At 42.9% G+C, this 23,451-nt stretch overlaps 1 protein-coding gene across 2 annotated transcripts in view; it reads right to left on the bottom strand.

Annotated features, from left to right (window-relative positions):
* Positions 1 to 23,451, bottom strand: part of ME3 (malic enzyme 3) — a 127,855-nt gene that overhangs the window by 20,251 nt on the left and 84,153 nt on the right. For both annotated transcript variants that reach the window (XM_075266215.1, XM_075266214.1), the window contains exon 8: positions 19,283 to 19,392. In XM_075266215.1, the coding sequence (XP_075122316.1) occupies positions 19,283 to 19,392 (110 nt within the window). The remainder of the gene's footprint in view (positions 1 to 19,282; positions 19,393 to 23,451) is intronic.

Here is a 23,451-nt window from a genome sequence, read left to right as displayed (position 1 = left end):
TTCACTACTTACCGAGCACAGCGCCGTCCATTGTATAGTGACCGTGCTTGGTATTACAGCTTCGCCTGCCGTACACTTTTGAATGGGACTGGACTGCATGAGCCTGGTGAACATCGCATGTCTATGAAATGGCAATCTGCTGATCAATGGGGGTGCTGGGAAATGGGCCCCACTAATCTGAAACTTCTGCTAAGAATAGGTCATCAACCTCTAATGGGATTTACTCAAAATTCTTCTTAGGAAGTGACATCACCTCCATTCATCACATGGTCATGCTGCATCTCAGTCACATTGAAATGTGGGGTTCAGGCTGTACTGTGTGTGGGGAGAAATGTGGGGTGTACCCAACGAGAAATGGGTGGGGATTAATTTAAAATTGTGTGGAGCTAAATTTGTCACGCCCACCCACATTTTGTCCCTCTGTCTGAGGAGTTGGTCAAGTGACCAAAGAAGGTGATGAAGAAGAAAGCAGCCATGTTTTCTAACCCTGGAGAATTCCTTTAAAAAGTAATGTGTCACATGGAACATATTGTAGGGTCTGCAAAATCTGACACTGTTCTCCTTTTCTAAATTTAGTCCTCTGTTTCAAATTAATTTGCATAAAAGTTATTATGCTAATGAGCAGCCTGGAGCACTGAGGGTGTCTCCGATGCATCGTGTTGCTCTTGCCACCTTCATATTGATTGGTCACAGTGTTGCCATGTATAGGAGGAAGAACAGGGTTAGGCAGAGATGGGGCTGTGGACTATAATGGGTCAGAGTGCAAGCCCTGAAAATCACAGTCATGTGTATGGAGACCAAGACCCAGAGACCTCCAGAGCTGTAGTTATGGCCCAGCCCCGGCCTCAGAATAAGAAATCTACTTCTATATTACAGGAATCCAGCTTCTTCTGTATATCATTTACCTGATCAGCAAACACGCTGGATGGAAACCAAATAAAAATAATGGAAACAATGAATCTCCAGAACATGCCCCAAGAAGTCTGCACAGAGCCGGCCGCACATGAGGAATCTCAGAATTATTCATCAGGAAAAAAATAAGAAGTATAAAATGTGTTACAGCCCCAGGAGAGCGACGACTATTAGTCATACACCGCCTCCAATTACAGAAATCACCGACTAACTGTACTAAGTACTGAGTCACCGCAAAATCACTGCCAGATACCGAGCGAGAGAGCAACCCTGCAAATCTGACTGCTTAAATGGGGTTATAGTACACACAGGCAGTATTATAGTAGTTATATTCTTGTACATAGGAGGTAGTATTATAGTAGTTATATTCTTGTACATAGGAGGTAGTATTATAGTAGTTATATTCTTGTACATAGGAGCAGTATTATAGTAGTTATATTCTTGTACATAGGAGTAGTATTATAGTAGTTATATTCTTGTACATAGGAGCAGTATTATAGTAGTTATATTCTTGTACATAGGAGTAGTATTATAGTAGTTATATTCTTGTACATAGGAGTAGTATTATAGTAGTTATATTCTTGTACATAGGAGCAGTATTATAGTAGTTATATTCTTGTACATAGGAGGTAGTATTATAGTAGTTATATTCTTGTACATAGGAGCAGTATTATAGTAGTTATATTCTTGTACATAGGAGGTAGTATTATAGTAGTTATATTCTAGTACATAGGAGCAGTATTATAGTAGTTATATTCTTGTACATAGGAGTAGTACTATAGTAGTTATATTCTTGTACATAGGAGCAGTATTATAGTGGTATATTCTTGTACATAGGAGCAGTATTATAGTGGTATATTCTTGTACATAGGAGCAGTATTATAGTAGTTATATTCTTGTACATAGGAGCAGTATTATAGTGGTATATTCTTGTACATAGGAGCAGTATTATAGTAGTTATATTCTTGTACATAGGAGCAGTATTATAGTAGCTATATTCTTGTACATAGGAGTAGTATTATAGTAGTTATATTCTTGTATATAGGAGCAGTATTATAGTAGTTATATTCTTGTACATAGGAGCAGTATTATAAAAGCTATATTCTTGTACATAGGAGTAGTATTATAGTAGTTATATTCTTGTACATAGGAGCAGTATTATAGTAGTTATATTCTTGTACATAGGAGCAGTATTATAGTAGCTATATTCTTGTACATAGGAGTAGTATTATAGTAGTTATATTCTTGTATATAGGAGCAGTATTATAGTAGTTATATTCTTGTACATAGGAGCAGTATTATAAAAGCTATATTCTTGTACATAGGAGTAGTATTATAGTAGTTATATTCTTGTACATAGGAGCAGTATTATAGTAGTTATATTCTTGTACATAGGAGGTAGTATTATAGTAGTTATATTCTTGTACATAGGAGCAGTATTATAGTAGTTATATTCTTGTACATAGGAGCAGTATTATAGTAGCTATATTCTTGTACATAGGAGTAGTATTATAGTAGTTATATTCTTGTACATAGGAGTAGTATTATAGTAGTTATATTCTTGTACATAGGAGTAGTATTATAGTAGTTATATTCTTGTACATAGGAGTAGTATTATAGTAGTTATATTCTTGTACATAGGAGGTAGTATTATAGTAGTTATATTCTAGTACATAGGAGCAGTATTATAGTAGTTATATTCTTGTACATAGGAGGTAGTATTATAGTAGTTATATTCTTGTACATAGGAGCAGTATTATAGTGGTATATTCTTGTACATAGGAGCAGTATTATAGTGGTATATTCTTGTACATAGGAGCAGTATTATAGTGGTATATTCTTGTACATAGGAGCAGTATTTTAGTAGTTATATTCTTGTACATAGGAGCAGTATTATAGTGGTATATTCTTGTACATAGGAGCAGAATTATAGTAGTTATATTCTTGTACATAGGAGTAGTATTATAGTAGTTATATTCTTGTACATAGGAGGTAGTATTATAGTAGTTATATTCTTGTACATAGGAGTAGTATTATAGTAGTTATATTCTTGTAAATAGGAGGCAGTATTATAGTAGTTATATTCTTGTACATAGGAGCAGTATTATAGTAGTTATATTCTTGTACATAGGAGCAGTATTATAGTAGTTATATTCTTGTACATAGGAGGTAGTATTATAGTAGTTATATTCTAGTACATAGGAGCAGTATTATGGTAGTTATATTCTTGTACATAGGAGTAGTATTATAGTAGTTATATTCTTGTACATAGGAGCAGTATTATAGTGGTATATTCTTGTACATAGGAGCAGTATTATAGTAGTTATATTCTTGTACATAGGAGGCAGTATTATAGTAGTTATATTCTTGTACATAGGAGTAGTATTATAGTAGTTATATTCTTGTATATAGGAGCAGTATTATAGTAGTTATATTCTTGTACATAGGAGTAGTATTATAGTAGTTATATTCTTGTACATAGGAGTAGTATTATAGTAGTTATATTCTTGTACATAGGAGGCAGTATTATAGTAGTTATATTCTTGTACATAGGAGCAGTATTATAGTAGTTATATTTTTGTACATAGGAGTAGTATTATAGTAGTTATATTCTTGTACATAGGAGGCAGTATTATAGTAGTTATATTCTTGTACATAAGGGGCAGTATTATAGTAGTTATATTCTTGTACATAGGGGCAGTATTATAGTAGTTATATTCTTGTACATAGGAGCAGTATTATAGTAGTTATATTCTTGTACATAGGAGCAGTATTATAGTAGTTATACTCTTGTACATAGGAGGCAGTATTATAGTAGTTATATTCTTGTACATAAGGGGCAGTATTATAGTAGTTATATTCTTGTACATAGGAGCAGTATTATAGTGGTATATTCTTGTACATAGGAGCAGAATTATAGTAGTTATATTCTTGTACATAGGAGTAGTATTATAGTAGTTATATTCTTGTACATAGGAGGTAGTATTATAGTAGTTATATTCTTGTACATAGGAGTAGTATTATAGTAGTTATATTCTTGTAAATAGGAGGCAGTATTATAGTAGTTATATTCTTGTACATAGGAGCAGTATTATAGTAGTTATATTCTTGTACATAGGAGCAGTATTATAGTAGTTATATTCTTGTACATAGGAGGTAGTATTATAGTAGTTATATTCTAGTACATAGGAGCAGTATTATGGTAGTTATATTCTTGTACATAGGAGTAGTATTATAGTAGTTATATTCTTGTACATAGGAGCAGTATTATAGTGGTATATTCTTGTACATAGGAGCAGTATTATAGTAGTTATATTCTTGTACATAGGAGGCAGTATTATAGTAGTTATATTCTTGTACATAGGAGTAGTATTATAGTAGTTATATTCTTGTATATAGGAGCAGTATTATAGTAGTTATATTCTTGTACATAGGAGTAGTATTATAGTAGTTATATTCTTGTACATAGGAGTAGTATTATAGTAGTTATATTCTTGTACATAGGAGGCAGTATTATAGTAGTTATATTCTTGTACATAGGAGCAGTATTATAGTAGTTATATTCTTGTACATAGGAGTAGTATTATAGTAGTTATATTCTTGTACATAGGAGGCAGTATTATAGTAGTTATATTCTTGTACATAAGGGGCAGTATTATAGTAGTTATATTCTTGTACATAGGGGCAGTATTATAGTAGTTATATTCTTGTACATAGGAGCAGTATTATAGTAGTTATATTCTTGTACATAGGAGCAGTATTATAGTAGTTATACTCTTGTACATAGGAGGCAGTATTATAGTAGTTATATTCTTGTACATAAGGGGCAGTATTATAGTAGTTATATTCTTGTACATAGGAGTAGTATTATAGTAGTTATATTCTTGTACATAGGAGCAGTATTATAGTAGTTATATTCTTGTACATAGGAGTAGTATTATAGTAGTTATATTCTTGTACATAGGAGGTAGTATTATAGTAGTTATATTCTTGTACATAGGAGGTAGTATTATAGTAGTTATATTCTTGTACATAGGAGCAGTATTATAGTAGTTATATTCTTGTACATAGGAGCAGTATTATAGTAGTTATATTCTTGTACATAGGAGCAGTATTATAGTAGTTATATTCTTCTACATAGGAGCAGTATTATAGTAGTTATATTCTTGTACATAGGAGCAGTATTATAGTAGTTATATTCTTGTACATAGGAGCAGTATTATAGTAGTTATATTCTTGTACATAGGAGCAGTATTATAGTAGTTATATTCTTCTACATAGGAGCAGTATTATAGTAGTTATATTCTTGTACATAGGAGCAGTATTATAGTAGTTATATTCTTGTACATAGGAGCAGTATTATAGTAGTTATATTCTTGTACATAGGAGCAGTATTATAGCAGTTATATTCTCTTTTCTTAATTTAATTTCCCGTTGAGTGATGTTTTTGGACGTTGCTTGGTTTTCCATAGCATTAATGTAACTTATTATTGTAAAACTTGAGTGACATTGTATACTTTGGCAGTGGGATAATAGCAGAGAGTCTATGGATTAAGTCTGTAATGCAATTCTCAGCAATAATATATGTTGGATAACAGCGTAGACATAGAAACCGTAATGATAGTGGCAAGGGAGTCTGATTGTAAGTATTGTTGGGAAAATGATTTATACATGACCTCTGATCATTGGCTATAACCTTTTACCCTCTGATGTTACTATATCGAGCCTCCCGGCGTACGCCCCCTACCCTATTAACATGCCTCTTCAGCAGGGGTCCCCGCTTGTACCATTTTCTCATAGAAAAAGCTTCCTAACATCCGCCTCGGAGGGGTCTGCTTAACTTTCAGATACATAATGTTCTCCATAAAGTGTCACAATTACTGAAACATTCAATCAGTACTAAAGAATCCCCCAGAGGCGACTGGAAATGATACAGAAGACAGACAAGATCTCAGGACAGATATAGAAAGTTAGAAAAAATGTTTAGTCTGCAAGTGAAAAACAGAAATTATTCCGGGTTGGAAAAGGTGGAGGGCGCTGTTGGTCAGGTGAAAGTGGTTAAAACAAGGTCTAGTGGGATCTATGTCATGGGGGGATGGGGGGTAACGTGAAGAGCCTGGACCCCCAAATCTGTAATAGGGCCACCATCTACTATACGATTTATAATAGTGGGGTCTTCTTATGTGGCATCTAAGGGAGTGTTCATATTCAGAAATTGGAGGCAGATTCTGCCCCCAAATCAGGAGCACATTCCACGCGGATTCTACTTCCCATTATTTTCAATGGAAGGTAGAGATCGTAGTAAGATCCTGAAAAAAATAAGAACGTCACACTCGGAGTGCTGGAAAATTTCTTATATTTTTATTCAAGCAGTGATGATAGAAGTAGAGTAACCTAACCTGAGAGATAGATTGTGGCGGTCAGCTACTGGTACTGGCTGTAGTATACAGTGTATTGGAGGGCTACACAACAGGGCGACATCTATACCCGAAATAGCCATGTCCTTGTTTAAGGGAGGGCACTTAGAAAAAAACCCCAAAAAACAATACTGAGCTTGCAGTACCTTTCCAGGCCACTACACGGTACATGGAGCAGTGTTAACAACAAAACGCTGTCTCTTCCACTCAGAAATTGGACCCGACCAATCTGATATTGAAGACTTATCCTACGGACAAGCTCCTCAGTATTAAAATCTGTAAATACCCCATTTTAGATATTTGGGTTCTTTGGGTTCTGTATACCGTCCTTGTTCCTTATATGGCACCATATAATCGCAGAGAACATCTACAGCAGCCAGTGGACAGACCACCATACCAGCTAGGGCCTGCTAATGGGGTATCTTATCTAAGAATCCAGTTATTTGGGTGCGGTAAGGGTGCATGCACACTACGTAACGCCGGACGTGTATGAGAGCCGTACACGCCGGCATTACGGCAGACTGACGAACACTTCCCATTCACTTCAATGGGAGCGCTCGTAACAGCGGCGTTTACGAGCGCTCCCATTGAAGTGAATGGGAAGTGTTCGGCAGCCCTGCTGTAATGCCGGCGTGTACGGCTCTCATACACGCCCGGCGTTACGTAGTGTGCATGCACCCTAACATTGTATTTAGGTACTATAGACTGTGATATAAGTGGGGAGGGTGCCCCTAGTGGTGAGTACAACCTAGTGCCACGAAAGGGGAATCTTCTCTCCAAAACCAAGAGCCAACACTCGCCACAAGAGCTTCAGAATGTCTCTTTGATTTTATTTCCCATCCCAACGCACGGAGATGGCGAGCGCTCATCTTCCTCACCGGATAATTCGCCCCAGCTTTGTTTTCATATTGTGTTATTATTGCGATCTTGTTATAATTACCGCTCCACTTTTTTTTTGCCGCAGCTGAGTCAACATTTCGATCTCTTGCCATCTTATTAGTATGCAGATAACAGCGTTTTGTCTCCGGCAGACAGCATAATATTCTCCCCGGTCACCCTCCGGAGCCTTGTGAATTGGTTTGAGGCCATGTGTTTGCAAGAACATCAATTAATAGTGAATAGGATGTGGGATTCATTAGCGACATGAATCATTTAGCAGAACCCTACGATTAAATTACACAGAGCGGGGCGTCCGCTGCCAAACTACAAAGGCAAATACACAAAGGCTATGGCGGGGCATTATTATCGAGACAATTTGCGTCCCTGTAGGGGGCAGGAGTGAGCAGTGGAAATGCCATTATAGCCATCACCTCATTAGCAGGAATGTAGCAAGGAGAAGGATATGAATAGAACAAGCACTTTAATAATACTTAATAGGAATAAATCACCATCTTTTATTTATTAAAACCGATACTGACATCTATGACTTTTTTTTCAAAAAAAGGGGGGTGGCATTTTTGCTGTCCTAAGCCAGTCCAGGACAAGCTGGATTGGGGCGGCCCTGTGGATGCTGCCTGCTAATGCCGCCCACTCTGCACCCCCCCCCCCCCCGGGCGGCTTTCTGACGTCCGCCACAGGCGGCACAAAGACTAGGTTCACCCCTGCCCCCTGGGTCTCCGATTAAAAGACCCCAGAGTATAATAATTGTATATGGGTGTCCACAGTGGGGCATAATACTGTCTGCAAGGTCCACTGAGGGACATAATACTGTGTGCAGGGGCCACTATGGGGGATAATACTGTGTGCAGGGGACACTATGGGGGATAATACTGTGTGCAGAGGCCACTATGGGGGATAATACTGTGTTCAGGGGCCACTATGGGGGATAATACTATGTGCAGGGGACACTATGGGGGATAATACTGTGTTCAGGGGCCACTATGGGGGATAATACTGTGTGCAGGGGACACTATGGGGGATAATACTGTGTGCAGGGGCCACTATGGGGGATAATACTGTGTGCAGAGGCCACTATGGGGGATAATACTGTGTGCAGGGGCCACTATGGGGGATAATACTGTGTGCAGGGGCCACTATGGGGGATAATACAGTGTGCAGGGGCCACTATGGGGCATAATACTGTGTGCAGGGGCCACTATGGGGGATAATACTGTGTGCAGGGGCCACTATGGGGGATAATACAGTGTGCAGGGGCCACTATGGGGCATAATACTGTGTGCAGAGGCCACTATGGGGGATAATACTGTGTTCAGGGGCCACTATGGGGGATAATACTATGTGCAGGGGACACTATGGGGGATAATACTGTGTTCAGGGGCCACTATGGGACATAATACTGTGTGCAGGGGCCACTGAGGGACATAATACTGTGTGCAGGGGCCACTATGGGGTATAATACGGTGTGCAGAGGCCACTAAGGGACATAATAGAGCGCGCAGGAATGTGTAGGAGGGGGTTGGTCAAGGTCTTCAGCGTTGGTGTCGGTCAGGAGGGGCCATGTCAAAAGTTCGCCACAGGGCCCCGCCATTCCTAGTTACGTCACTGTTCAGAACTGTGTTTGCTCGTAACAAGTGAATGTAATGATGGGTCAGTGGAAGAAAGAAATCTCATAGAAATTTTGAGAAAAACATTAAAAAAAAAAAATCAAAGAAATTTTGAGAAATTAGTGTCCCTCCTCTGCAGCAGGAGCCTCCCCCTCTGCCTGGTCTACAGCAGGAGCCTCCCCCCTCTACCCAGTCTGCAGTAGGAGCCTCCCCCCTCCGTAGCAGAAGCCTCTCCCCTCTGCCCGCTCTGCAGCAGGAGCCTCTCCCTCTGCCCGGTATGCAGCAGGACACACAGATCATTGAGCCCTGGACCGTTTATTAAGCTAAGACCAGTCTTTGGTCAGAGATCAGCCAGAAATGTAGTTTATTTTGACCTTTGATCATCAGGGCCCAGTGCAGTTGCTCATGTTTTTTGCCATCTAAAACTGGCCCTGTATAGAACCTTGTAGAGCAGGGGTCTCAAACTCAACTCAGCATGTGGGCCGCAGAGCAAGATCCCAGCCAGTCGGCGGGCCGCACCGCGGCAAATTTAGCTCCACCCACTTTTATGTTGACTCCGTCCATTCATTTTTCATGTGCCCCCACACTGTATAATCCTCCTACAGTCACCCGTAAACTATATGCCCCCCCCTCCATCTTTCCCCCAGTTACATATACACCCTTCATCTGCCCCCAGATTCATGTCCCTCCATCTCTGCCCCCAGATTCATGCCCCCCCATCTCTGCCCCCAGTTTCATGTCCCCCATCTCTGCCCCCAGTTTCATGTCCCCCATCTCTGCCCCCAGATTCATGTCCCCCCATCTCTTCCCCCAGTTTCATGTCCCCCATCTCTGCCCCCAGTTTCATGTCCCCCATCTCTGCCCCCAGATTCATGTCCCCCCATCTCTTCCCCCAGTTTCATGTCCCCCATCTCTGCCCCCAGTTTCATGTCCCCCCCATCTCTGCCCCCAGTTTCATGTCCCCCCATCTCTGCCCCGTTTCATGTCCCCCCATCTCTGCCTCCAGTTTCATGTCCCCCCCCATCTCTGCCCCCAGTTTCATGTCCCCCCATCTCTGCCCCCAGTTTCATGTCCCTCCATCTCTGCCCCAGTTTCATGTCCCCCCATCTCTGCCCCCAGTTTCATGTCCCCCCATCTCTGCCCCCAGTTTCATGTCCCCCCATCTCTGCCCCCAGTTTCATGTCCCCCCATCTCTGCCCCCAGTTTCATGCCCCCCATCTCTGCCCCCAGATTCATGTCCCCCCATCTCTGCCCCCAGATTCATGCCCCCCCCATCTCTTCCCCCAGTTTCATGCCCCCCATCTCTGCCCCCAGATTCATGTCCTCTCCATCTCTGCCCCCAGATTCATGTCCCCCCATCTCTGCCCCCAGATTCATGCCCCCCCATCTCTGCCCCCAGATTCATGTCCCCTCCATCTCTGCCCCCAGATTCATGTCCCCACATCTTTGCCCCCAGTTTCATGTCCCCTCCATCTCTGCCCCCAGATTAATGTCCCCTCCATCTCTTCCCCAGATTCATGCCGTTCTCCCCCCTCCCTTCGTCTGCCCCCAGTGTCATGAGCCCCTTCAATCCACCTCAATGTTTAAAGAGGACCTTTCACCATTTTGCCCACAGGCAGTTCTATATACTGCCGGAAAGCTGACAGTGCGCTGAGTTCAGCACACTGTCGGCTTTCCCGATGTGGGCCCAGTGTGAAGAGCTTACGGTCCGGTACCGTAGCTCTTCTATGGTCAGAAGGGAGTTTCTGACACTCAGTCAGAGACGTCCTTCTTCACAGCACAGCCAATCGCGCTGCACAGTGTGAGCCAGGAGGAACTCCCCCCTCCTTCTGCTCGCAGTGCTCGTCCATAGACGAGCATTATCAGGGAGGGAGGGGGCGTTCCTCCCGGCTCTCACAGCACAGCGCTATTGGCTGTGCTGTGAAGAAGGACGTCTCTGACTGACTGTCAGAAACTCCCTTCTGACCATAGAAGAGCTACGGTACCGGACCGTAAGCTCTTCACACTGGGCCCACATCGGGAAAGCCGACAGTGTGCTGAACTCAGCGCACTGTCAGCTTTCCGGCAGTATATAGAACTGCCTGTGGGCAAAATGGTGAAAGGTCCTCTTTAACACACAAAAAAACACTTATACTCACCATCCAACGCTCCCCCGCCGCGCTCTGCAGTTTCACTAATAGACCTGTAGGCGCGATGTGATAATGTGACGTCATCACATCGCGCCTATATGTCCACTAGCCGGAACGTAGCAGCTAGTGGATATAATCATCTCACAATGTATTCAACGCGGATCCGGCGTCCCTAGGCTTGTGCGGGCCGCACAAAATTGTTCGGGGGGCCGCATGCGGCCCGCGGGCCGCGAGTTTGAGACCCCTGTTGTAGAGCAATATGTCCTCATCGGGCAACTGGTCACTATTCTGATTTGGGAGGCTCCCATAATACATCCCTCATTTATTACAGACAACAGATCAGGAACACTCCATGGGATTATTTGTAAGGGATCGCTGCATAAAAAAACAATATAATAATTCCCTTTGGAATTCAATAAATGTTTGTATTAGACCTGTCTAGGTTTATCTTGGCAGTGATTGCGCCTAAGGAACACTAGAAAGTTTATATTTAAGCTAAGAAAATGAAAAAAAGTCCTAAAAATAACAAAGTTTAATATTAGATAAAAATGTAGAATCTGGTGAGATAAAGCCATAAAATCTTCCCACAATAAAAAAATATTTTGCTGTCATATTTAGTGTTGACTTAGGTTCTGGGAAGGACAATCGGGTCGTAGGAGACTGGAAAACAAGTCAAGTTTCCACAGAGTTCCCTGTCAATCTTCTGTCGTGAACACATATCATTGCCACCTGAAGAGAAGAACCGATAGGGTGACACAAAGGTGAAGGACGAAAACCTGGGAGTCCTTGAAGAATGAGTCAAGAAATGTATGAATCCATGAAGAAGAAGAAGTGGATAATAGCGAGAAATATACAAGTAGTAAGAGAGGTCAAGGACCAAAGCCTGAGATTCTTAGAAGAAGTGGAGTGAATGATTGCGAGTAATGTACGAGACGCAATGAAGGAGAAGGACCAAGACTCGGGATTCTTAGAAGATTGAGTGGCGTGAATGATAGTAAGAAAATGACAACAATTGGTGTAATTTTCTTGACCCGATGAGATCATTCATCAGATTTTTGGGGCATTGAGTACTCCGAATTATTAGAAGCTTTTGCACAGGGAGATCTGAAGCCATGTCGAAAATCTCCTTGCGAGATTAGTTTTATGGAAGAGTAGACATCTCACAAACAGACTAGATGAAGAAGAGAAGAGGACAAGGACAGGTTAGCATGAGATTGGATGAAGAAGGGTGATGGAGGTGATCAGGAGTCCAAATTGGATGAAGGAACAAGATGAGCAATTCACATTAGGTCGTGTCAGCCAATCCTAAAGATTGTTGTAGGACCAGTCAACCAGCTGTTGTGTATGGGGAAATCTTGACAGTAGAAGTTGGGGGAGAAAAGTATTGGGCTGCTGGATTGCAACTTGCTCAATTATTTTCACTTTTCAGAGGTATTTGGCAGATGTCTTCCAGTAGATCATGGCATGGGCGTCAGGTGGAATAGCCCAAAGGCTGACAACGAAGAGAGATGGTCATTAGATGATGATCATAGATGTTCCAAGACTGGATGAAGAAGAAAGAAGAGCAGAGTCTGAATGGAGAAGATACATTTTGGTCGAACCTCACGATAGCGGTGGGATTGGCTGAATATATTATATTTATTTATTGGACCTCCAGACACTTCCTTCACAGCAGGTGTTAGACTTCCTACCAATGAAATTATTGTACCCAGTGTGCATGCTTATTTCGGACCAAGGAGGACGGGAAGTTGTAAGAAAAAGATGGATCAAAAGGAGAAATAAGATGAAAGCGAGAGATGGGAAAAATACCAGTTGATGAAGAATATGGCGAATAGCCTCGAGAAGAAAAAAATAAATTGTCTTCTAGTGCTATCTATACAGACCAGTAACATTAATGTGACCACCTGTCAAAATCCAGAATAACCCCCTTTGGCAGAGCGGACCGCTGCGAGACGTGCAGGAAGAGAGGGGATGTTGTGATGATGTCACTGGGATGTTGAGCCATGCCGACTCTAGTGCCGTGGCCAGATGCACTAGGTTACGTGGTTGACCATCCATGGCGCGAACAACCCGATCGACGTGGTCCCACAGATTCTCGATTGGATTCAAGTCCGGTGAATTTGCTGGGTAAGGGAGTACGGTAAACTCATCCAGGTGCTCCTCGAACCACACACGTACACTGCGAGCTTTATGACACGTTGCACTGTCCTGCTGGTAGATGCCAATCTCCTGAGGAAAAACAATTCACATGTAGGGGTGAACATGGTCCGCAACTTGTGTTGATCCATCGTGCCTTCCACAATGATGAGTGCACCCAGATGGCTGATGACGCGCCTTCTGCCATTGGTTATTTAACGTTGACGTCAAAAGTAGACGGTGGTCACATTAATAGGACCGGACTGTGTATAAAAGTCAAGATCCGACCCTTAAAAAAACTTGATCTGGGTCATACAGCAAATCAGAGACGCCAATATATGGACCAGTATTTGATATGTCGTTCTTCATTGGATTTGCCACAAGGAAGATTGGTATCTTCTGAGAACACTTGGCCACCATTTTTATGAAGGATTGTCCATGAAGAATATGGTCGGAACAAATAGGGCTTCTACCGGCTCGCAGCTCTTCGCTTAGATGGAGCCCCATCTCCAGGACACCATAGCCTTGTTGTTCAGTATGGCGTAGGCACCAGCCGGATCCTCGCACGGTGGACTTGAGTAAAGTAACGCAGGTGAAGTAAATATCACATAATACGTAGGAGAGCAAACTGTGAGAACAGGTGAGCGGGTTAAACGAAGACTGAAATACCATCGCGAAGCATGTGGAACAAAACAAACACGAGAGCTATTTATCCGCCTCCGCGAATATCACCCTCTCGATAGGTTTGCGAAGAGCATTAATGAGTAACAGCTGAAGTTTTCATCTCGAAAATATTCACATTATGGGAATTAGGGCTCGGAGATCCAAAATCTGACCTGCATTTTAATGCCGATTTAGAAGAGAAAACCAGAAGGGAACGTCATCTATTCAGCAAAATTTCCTTGGCTTGTGTTGTACAGTGGATTATTTTGACATGAGATCCTCTGGATGATGTGTAGACGGAACATCTGCAACCGTCATCTGTGTGATTTCTAGACTTCCAGCTCACATCCTTTGACATCCTCAGCTTTACGGGTCTCCTATTGGCATTGTTGTTCATAAAGAGCATATTATCTCCGCAGATTTCGGCTTCCTCCCGGATCGTACTGTATGAACAGATGTGGCAGGAAATGAAACTCGGTAACAGGCATAGATAATGGAGGAGCGATGAGGGGTTTTTTTGGCGCTAGAAACTGGTAATTAATATCGTGCTAATCTCCGTTTCCTCACTTCAATTCATTCTTAATCATTTGCATATTTTGCCCATATATAATCCGGGTACACATGTTCCTCTAATGTTCCTCCGAGCAGATTTTTATTTGAGATTGTTGGTTCAGAGTTGACAGATGTTTGCTGTTAGGACTGTCAATGGCGGTGACCACATTTAACTCTTGACCAGACCTCTCAACCCAAATCTGGCAGAACACAGTTCCCAGTACTCTCTAGAGACACCAGGCACACATCCATATTTATGTCAGTTTTGTCACAATGACTTCCAAGGGTGCAATGTCCTGAGAGTCAAGGGGTTGTCTGGCCATCAGGTTCCTCTTTCCTCTACAAGTTGGCTTTCACTTAGGCCTTATTCACATCAAAACATCAGAAGATCAGAATAGGACAGGCTGAAGTTCTTGTGCACTGACCCACAAAAGTGTGTATGGTCTTATTCACCCCAAAGGGTTCATGTGGCTGACGTCACTGTGTGGGCAATACTAGGTGGATGATGCCACTGTATGGGCAGTACAATGCAGCTGACACCACTGTACAGGCAGTACAATATGGCTGATGCCATTGTATGGGTAGTACTATGGGCTGACACCACTGTACAGGCAGTACTATGTGGCTGACACCTCTATACGGGCAGTACTATGTGGCTGACACCTCTATACGGGCAGTACTATGTGGCTGACACCTCCATACGGGCAGTACTATGTGGCTGACACCTCCATACGGGCAGTACTATGTGGCTGACACTTCTATACGAGCAGTACAATGCAGCTGACACCACTGTACGGGCAGTACTATACGGCTAATGCCACTGTATGGGCAGTAATATGGGCTTACATCACTCTACAGGAAGTAATATGTGGCTGACACCACTGTATGAGCAGTACTATGTGGCTGACGCCTCTATACGGGCAGTACTATGTGGCTGACGCCTCTATACGGGCAGTACTATGTGGCTGATGCCTCTATACGGGCAGTACTATGTGGCTGATGCCTCTATACGGGCAGTACTATGTGGCTGACGCCTCTATACGGGCAGTACTATGTGGCTGATGCCTCTATACGGGCAGTACTATGTGGCTGACGCCTCTATACGGGCAGTACTATGTGGCTGATGCCTCTATACGGGCAGTACTATGTGGCTGACGCCTCTATACGGGCAGTACTATGTGGCTGATGCCTCTATACGGGCAGTACTATGTGGCTGATGCCTCTATACGGGCAGTACTATGTGGCTGACACCTCTATACAGGCAGTACTATGTGGCTGACACCTCCATACGGGCAGTACTATGTGGCTGACACTTCTATACGAGCAGTACAATGCAGCTGACACCACTGTACGGGCAGTACTATACGGCTAATGCCACTGTATGGGCAGTAATATGGGCTTACATCACTCTACAGGAAGTAATATGTGGCTGACACCACTGTATGAGCAGTACTATGTGGCTGACGCCTCTATATGGGCAGTACTATGTGGCTGACGCCTCTATACGGGCAGTACTATGTGGCTGATGCCTCTATACGGGCAGTACTATGTGGCTGACGCCTCTATATGGGCAGTACTATGTGGCTGACGCCTCTATACGGGCAGTACTATGTGGCTGACGCCTCTATACGGGCAGTACTATGTAGCTGATGCCTCTATATAGGCAGTACTATGTGGCTGATGCCTCTATACGGGCAGTACTATGTGGCTGATGCCTCTATATAGGCAGTACTATGTGGCTGATGCCTCTATAGTTGCAGTACTATGTGGCTGACGCCTCTATACGGGCAGTACTATGTGGCTGATGCCTCTATACGGGCAGTACTATGTGGCTGACGCCTCTATACGGGCAGTACTATGTGGCTGACGCCTCTATACGGGCAGTACTATGTGGCTGACGCCTCTATACGGGCAGTACTATGTAGCTGATGCCTCTATATAGGCAGTACTATGTGGCTGATGCCTCTATACGGGCAGTACTATGTGGCTGATGCCTCTATATAGGCATGATGCCTCTATACGGGCAGTACTATGTGGCTGACGCCTCTATACGGGCAGTACTATGTGGCTGATGCCTCTATACGGGCAGTACTATGTGGCTGACGCCTCTATACGGGCAGTACTATGTGGCTGATGCCTCTATACGGGCAGTACTATGTGGCTGACACCTCTATACAGGCAGTACTATGTGGCTGACGCCTCTATACGGGCAGTACTATGTGGCTGACGCCTCTATACGGGCAGTACAATGTGGCTGACATCTCTATACGGGCAGTACTATGTGGCTGATGCCTCTATACGGGCAGTACTATGTGGCTGACACCTCTATACAGGCAGTACTATGTGGCTGATGCCTCTATATAGGCAGTACTATGTGGCTGATGCTTCTATACGGGCAGTACTATGTATCTGACGCCTATATACGGACAGTACTATGTGGCTGACACCTCTATATGAGCATTACTATGTAGCCGACACCACTGTGTTTGCTTTGTGGCTAACAACAATACAACTGTGCCAGCTACATAATAAGACCCATGTAATTGTGCCAGTAACAAAGGCATAGATCGGAATTACAATTGTGGACAAAGAGTTTTGCAAAGATAACAGCTGAGAATCTGAACAACTTCACACACAACTGGATAGTTCAATCTCCATCAGAAAAACAAGAACACTGCTCACAAGTCGTCCACTGCAAAACCTTAGGCCGTGCTACCAAGCCTCCCAGCCGGGAAGGGGGGTGGAAAGGGGGAAACATTTTACATGATGGAAAGCTAAGTCTTTCCCACCTGGCATGTCAGGAGCAGAGTGACAGATTTCCACCATAACATCTCCAATTACTACTAAGTCCGTGTACGGCTTCTAGGTGCTGGAGGCAGCGTCATACAAATACAAGGCGCACCTCATCGCTATATTTAGAGCACTTTCATTTCCACCATTATAGTGCCAGAACCGTGGCCTGGAATATACTGCCCTACACAGTGCACCAATAGCAGCGCCAGCCACAATAGTGACAGCATACTATCAGTGTTAATCCCAGTAGCGTCCTTATAATGTCAGCCCCGGTAAGGTCACCGCAGTGTCAGACCCAGCAGCGTCATGACAGAGTCAGCCCTATTACTGTCATAACAGTGCCAGGTAGAGTACCATCATAAGAGTGTCACCCCTATTACTGTCATAAGTGTCAGCCTATTACCGTCATAACAGTGTCAGCCCTATTACCGTCATAAATGTCAGCCTATTACCATCATAAGTGTCAGGCCTATTACCGTCACAACAGTGCCAGGTAGAGTACCATCATAAGAGTGTCAGCCCTATTACCGTCATAACAGTGTCAGCCCTATTACCGTCATAACAGTGCTAGGTAGAGTAGCGTCATAAGAGTGTCAGCCCTATTACCGTCATAAGAGTGTCAGCCCTATTACCGTCATAACAGTGTCAGCCCTATTACCGTCATAACAGTGCTAGGTAGAGTAGCGTCATAAGAGTGTCAGCCCTATTACCGTCATAACAGTGTCAGCCCTATTACCGTCATAACAGTGTCAGGCCTATTACCGTCATAACAGTGCTAGGTAGAGTAGCGTCATAAGAGTGTCAGCCCTATTACCGTCATAACAGTGTCAGCCCTATTACCGTCATAACAGTGTCAGGCCTATTACCGTCATAACAGTGCTAGGTAGAGTAGCGTCATAAGAGTGTCAGCCCTATTACCGTCATAAGAGTGTCAGCCCTATTACCGTCATAAGTGTCAGCCTATTACCGTCATAACAGTGCTAGGTAGAGTAGCGTCATAAGAGTGTCAGCCCTATTACCGTCATAAGAGTGTCAGCCCTATTACCGTCATAAGTGTCAGCCTATTACCGTCATAACAGTGCCAGGTAGAGTACGTCATAAGAGTATGCAAATCTGACTTCTACGATGTAATTAAGAAGCCAGTGCCTCAAGTATGCACACCAATAAAGGGCGCTCACTGAGGATGTGCCAGTCTGTCTTCCATGATGTAATTAGGAAGACAGAGTCTCAGTCAAGCAAACCAATAGAGGGCTCTCCCAGAGGGCAGTCCTCTCTGCGCCAAGCTGATGAGATGCAAGAACATCGAAACAGCTGTCCTTGGCTGAGAGACTGTACTTGGTAAAATCCCAACATCATTGCAAACAAAGGCCTCTGAGAAGGTCGGCATGATGTTAAAGGGAGCGCCCTCTATTGGTTTGCTTGACTGAGACTCTGTCTTCCTAATTACATCATGGAAGATAGACTTGCACATTCTCAGTGAGCGCCCTCTATTGGTTTGCACACTTGAGGCACTGGCATCCTAATTACATCATGGAAGTCAGATTTGTATATTCTTCCCATGTTCCTTTGCAGTGGAGCGCTCATGGCTTAATAAGACTCCACACACCTAAATAAATGGAGGTCTCTCCCTATGGAGTGACGATATCCCCTCAACCGTCATGAGAGTGTCAGCCCTATTACCGTCCTAACAGTGCCAAGTAGAGTACCGTCATAAAGAGTCAACTTATTACCGTCATAAGAGTGTCAGCCCTATTAATGTCATAAGAATGTCAACCCTATTACCGTCATAACAGTGCCAAGTAGAGTACCGTCATAAAGAGTCAACCTATTACTATCATAAGAGTGTCAGCTACAATACCGTAATGACATTGTCAGCCCTATTACGGTCATAACAGTGTCAGCCCTATTATGGTCATAACAGTGTCAACCCTATAACAGTCATAACAATGTCAGCTACAGTTCCGTCATACCAGTGTCAGCCCTACTACCCTCATGAAAGTGTCACCATAACAGGGTCATCCCCATAAGCCCTACTGTCATGGTGCCTTTAGCCCAAGGTTACAATAACTTTTGAAATGACGAATAAATGAGGTTGTCACAACCCCGCCCCTTTTCAACATCTTTTTTCAGCAACTTTTTCTTAATAATAACTATACCTAAGGTACGGTCTTCTTACCTTGAATATCATCATTGAAGGTACAATATTTACTGCGGTATTTGTTGAGCAGCCGGAAAGCATTAGAATTAGCAAAATCTTCAAACTGGATCAAACAATTCATTCCATATCTGTAAAAAAACAAAACATAAAAACATCCGATGTTAACTATGAACATTACATCCTATGCGTGTGTAATACAAAGAGGCCGACCTGCAATACCAAACACAGTCTAGTAACAAGAGGGGCGCTGTTCCTGGTTTAAATTTTGGTGTCAAATTTCGTTTTTTAAATATTCAGCCCATAGCTTGTGACAATCAGAAGAAAAAGTGCAAAAATTTTGATTAGAAAAATGGTTTCCTTTTTGTGAACAAAGGCACAGACTCCTCCCCATTCCTTAGGTCTGGTCAGTCGTCATTCCGGTCCCTGGAGACAGCAGGACCGGTGTATGGCCATCTTTAGACATGAAACAATACAAATCGCACCTTGGCCGTTTTCACAATTTGCAGAATTTTTTTTTTTAACATACAATTCTTCTAAATTATTTCAGTCTAACGTGGAGTATTGGTTGTCTTCTCTTACCCCCCTTGTCAATTAGGGGTAAGAATGGCTCCACCTATTGGTAAGACCATACACATAAAAGTTATTTTTCCTCAAGAGGTCAACCAAGACGCCTTCAATGCCAACCACTTTGCCAAGGAGAATGTTAGGCCAAAAACGTTCACTTATGTTTCTGAAGTTGTCTTGGTCAAAGTCTTGGCCAGTCAGAAACTGGGTAGTGTGGATCTTTTTTGAGGCGGTTTCTATATTTTTTTACCAAGACTTTGAGGTAGTCAGATGGTCTCCTGAACTGTCCTACTCATAGTTGACACGAACGTGGCCAAATTTTCCAAAACAATCCCAGGAAATTCATGCAAACCCCAGCCAAAAGATGGTTTGGTCCAGGAAATATGGTCGATACTGACTTATATTTGGGTACTGTGAATGTCACTCTTATAGGAGCTCCATGTTGGTCATTGTCATGGGGTCAGATGGGTGAGAGGGCTTAGGTAGGTCACTGTTGTGGAGGCACCATGAAAGTTCAGCTCTTCTTCATATAATTTGTGGAGTATAACCATATGATGGGGCTACTATGGCATTTGGGACATATACAGAGGCACACCACAAGTTACCTATACCTGTGCTTCTAACTCATCTCCAAAAGTTGGGGTTTATGGACCTGAACATTCATCTTAGCGAGAATTGAAGACCTGGAATTCCTTTGGCCCACCAAATATTTAGGGGGCCCACTCTTCAATAATCCCTAGGAAGTGACTCTAAACGCCCCCAAATTGGGTTGTCCTCTGCTGTAAGGTCCTTCATTGAATTAGAGCCTGGGCCCACCGGAGGATCCTCCGGAACGCTGGTGGGCTAATTTGACCCCATTAGCAAGTATAGAGCTGATAATGGAGTAAAGATCTAAGCTGAGCTCATCACTCGGTGTCTAGACCTAAAGGGGTGGAAGGTTTTATTGGCAGCAGATAATCCAATAATGACTTCCAAAAAGAAAAGAAATACAAAAATAGCCGAGACACAATGACTCGGAGCACAAGTGAAGAATCTGACGGATCTCCTCATGTCAACTGAGCTGAAAGGACTGATCCAGGGATTCTCCTGTTGGCCGCGGGCGATGCCATAGACAGTGCTGTCATTTATCCGCCTCTTTTATGTCTACTGTAACGTGATGTAGACACATGGGAGACACTCACAGGATTATTAGCTGAAAACCGATACGGGACCTTCAGGGCTTCTTTGAGATAGTGACCCTCCCTATGAAACGTTCCATTGACAGCACCTCCGCTCTTGTAGACAGGTGTCCTAGATCTGTACGGAATCATTCATCTGGTATTAATGGGGCCTTTTGTATGGAGATAGGAGGTGTTATGTCATTCCGACAAACATGGCGACAGCTTTTATTCCCAAGTGAAGATGAGGTCAGCCTCAACACCCGGTGTATTGTACGTATCTCCTCAGATGTTTTGTCCCAGAACAATAGGTGTTCCTGCATTGTGTGGATGTCTTGGGTTACACGTACAGTCCTATGAAAAAGTTTGGGCACCCCTATTAATCTTAATCATTTTTTGTTCTAAATATTTTGGTGTTTGCAACAGCCATTTCAGTTTGATATATCTAATAACTGATGGACACAGTAATATTTCAGGATTGAAATGAGGTTTATTGTACTAACAGAAAATGTGCAATATGCATTAAACCAAAATTTGACCGATGCAAAAGTATGGGCACCCTTATCATTTTATTGATTTGAATTCCCCTAACTACTTTTTACTGACTTACTGAAGCACAAAATTGGTTTTGTAACCTCAGTGAGCTTTGAACTTCATAGCCAGATGTATCCAATCATAAGAAAAGGTATTTAAGGTGGCCAATTGCAAGTTGATCTCCTATTTGAATCTCCTCTGAAGAGTGGCATCATGGGCTACTCAAAACAACTCTCAAATGATCTGAAAACAAAGATTGTTCAACATAGTTGTTCAGGGGAAGGATACAAAAAGTTGTCTCAGAGATTGAACCTGTCAGTTTCCACTGTGAGGAACATAGTAAGGAAATGGAAGACCACAGGGACAGTTCTTGTTAAGCCCAGAAGTGGCAGGCCAAGAAAAATATCAGAAAGGCAGAGAAGAAGAATGGTGAGAACAGTCAAGGACAATCCACAGACCACCTCCAAAGAGCTGCAGCATCATCTTGCTGCAGATGGTGTCACTGTGCATCGGTCAACAATACAGCGCACTTTGCACAAATAGAAGCTGTATGGGAGAGTGATGAGAAAGAAGCCGTTTCTGCACGTACGCCACCAATAGAGTTGCCTGAGGTATGAAAAAGCACATTTGGACAAGGCAGCTTCATTTTGGAAACAAAAATTGAGTTGTTTGGTTATAAAAAAAAGGCGTTATGCATGGCGTCCAAAAAGAAACAGCATTCCAAGAAAAACACATGCTACCCACTGTAAAATTTGGTGGAGGTTCCATCATGCTTTGGGGCTGTGTGGCCAATGCCGGCATCGGGAATCTTGTTAAAGTTGAGAGTCGCATGGATTCCACTCAGTATCAGCAGATTCTTGAGAATAATGTTCAAGAATCAGTGACGAAGTTGAAGTTACGCCGGGGATGGATATTTCAGCAAGACAATGATCCAAAACACCGCTCCAAATCCTCAGGCATTCATGCAGAGGAACAATTACAATGTTCTGGAATGGCCATCCCAGTCCCCAGACCTGAATATCATTGAACATCTGTGGGATGATTTGAAGCGGGCTGTCCATGCTCGGCGACCATCTAACTTAACTGAACTTGAATTGTTTGTCCAAAATACCTTTATCCAGGATCCAGGAACTGATTAAAAGCTACAGGAAGCGACTAGAGGCTGTTATCTTTGCAAAAGGAGGATCTACTAAATATTAATGTCACTTTTCTGTTGAGGTGCCCATACTTTTGCACCGGTCAAATTTTGGTTTAATGCATATTGCACATTTTCTGTTAGTACAATAAACCTCATTTCAATCCTGAAATATTACTGTGTCCATCAGTTATTAGATATATCAAACTGAAATGGCTGTTATAAACACCAAAATATTTAGAACTAAAAATGATTAAGATTAATAGGGGTGCCCAAACTTTTTCATAGGACTGTATATTACATTTATGATACTGGAAAGGATTCTTAGCCATATCTATTTGTGAAGACACCAATATGGCTGCTATTCTAATTCCCATAGCCTAAACCTTTGTAGAGTCCTAAGCAAGGAATCTAAGCAGCTACAGGCTCAGATGGAGCCACTGCCAAAATTACAATCGGTACAGAAGGTAGTGCTATGCAAACTATGATGGACAAGACAATACCTTCTAGTCTGGGATTTAAAGGAGACCTTTCATCACCTTGACCTTACTGCATCCTTCAAAAGTGGTCTCTCCATGGATTCTGCTGCATTTGGAATTTTTTCTCTAGCCCACACGGTTCCTGAGCAATTGATGCTTTTAGTTTCAGTGCCCAATCTACTAATTAAACTCTCTATTGTTGGGTGGGCGGTCCTGGACTGCAATCGGTAGTCTAGGACTGCCCACCTAGGTAGAGTTGCATATTGTGTACATAAACAAACTAAATACACTGATTGCTCGGGAACGGTGGGGGCTAGA

Source organism: Leptodactylus fuscus, chromosome 2 (assembly GCF_031893055.1).
Source record: "Leptodactylus fuscus isolate aLepFus1 chromosome 2, aLepFus1.hap2, whole genome shotgun sequence".
NCBI classification, from domain to species: domain Eukaryota; kingdom Metazoa; phylum Chordata; class Amphibia; order Anura; family Leptodactylidae; genus Leptodactylus; species Leptodactylus fuscus.
Note: the sequence above shows the minus strand (reverse complement) of the source record. Positions and strands in the feature narration are given on the sequence as shown.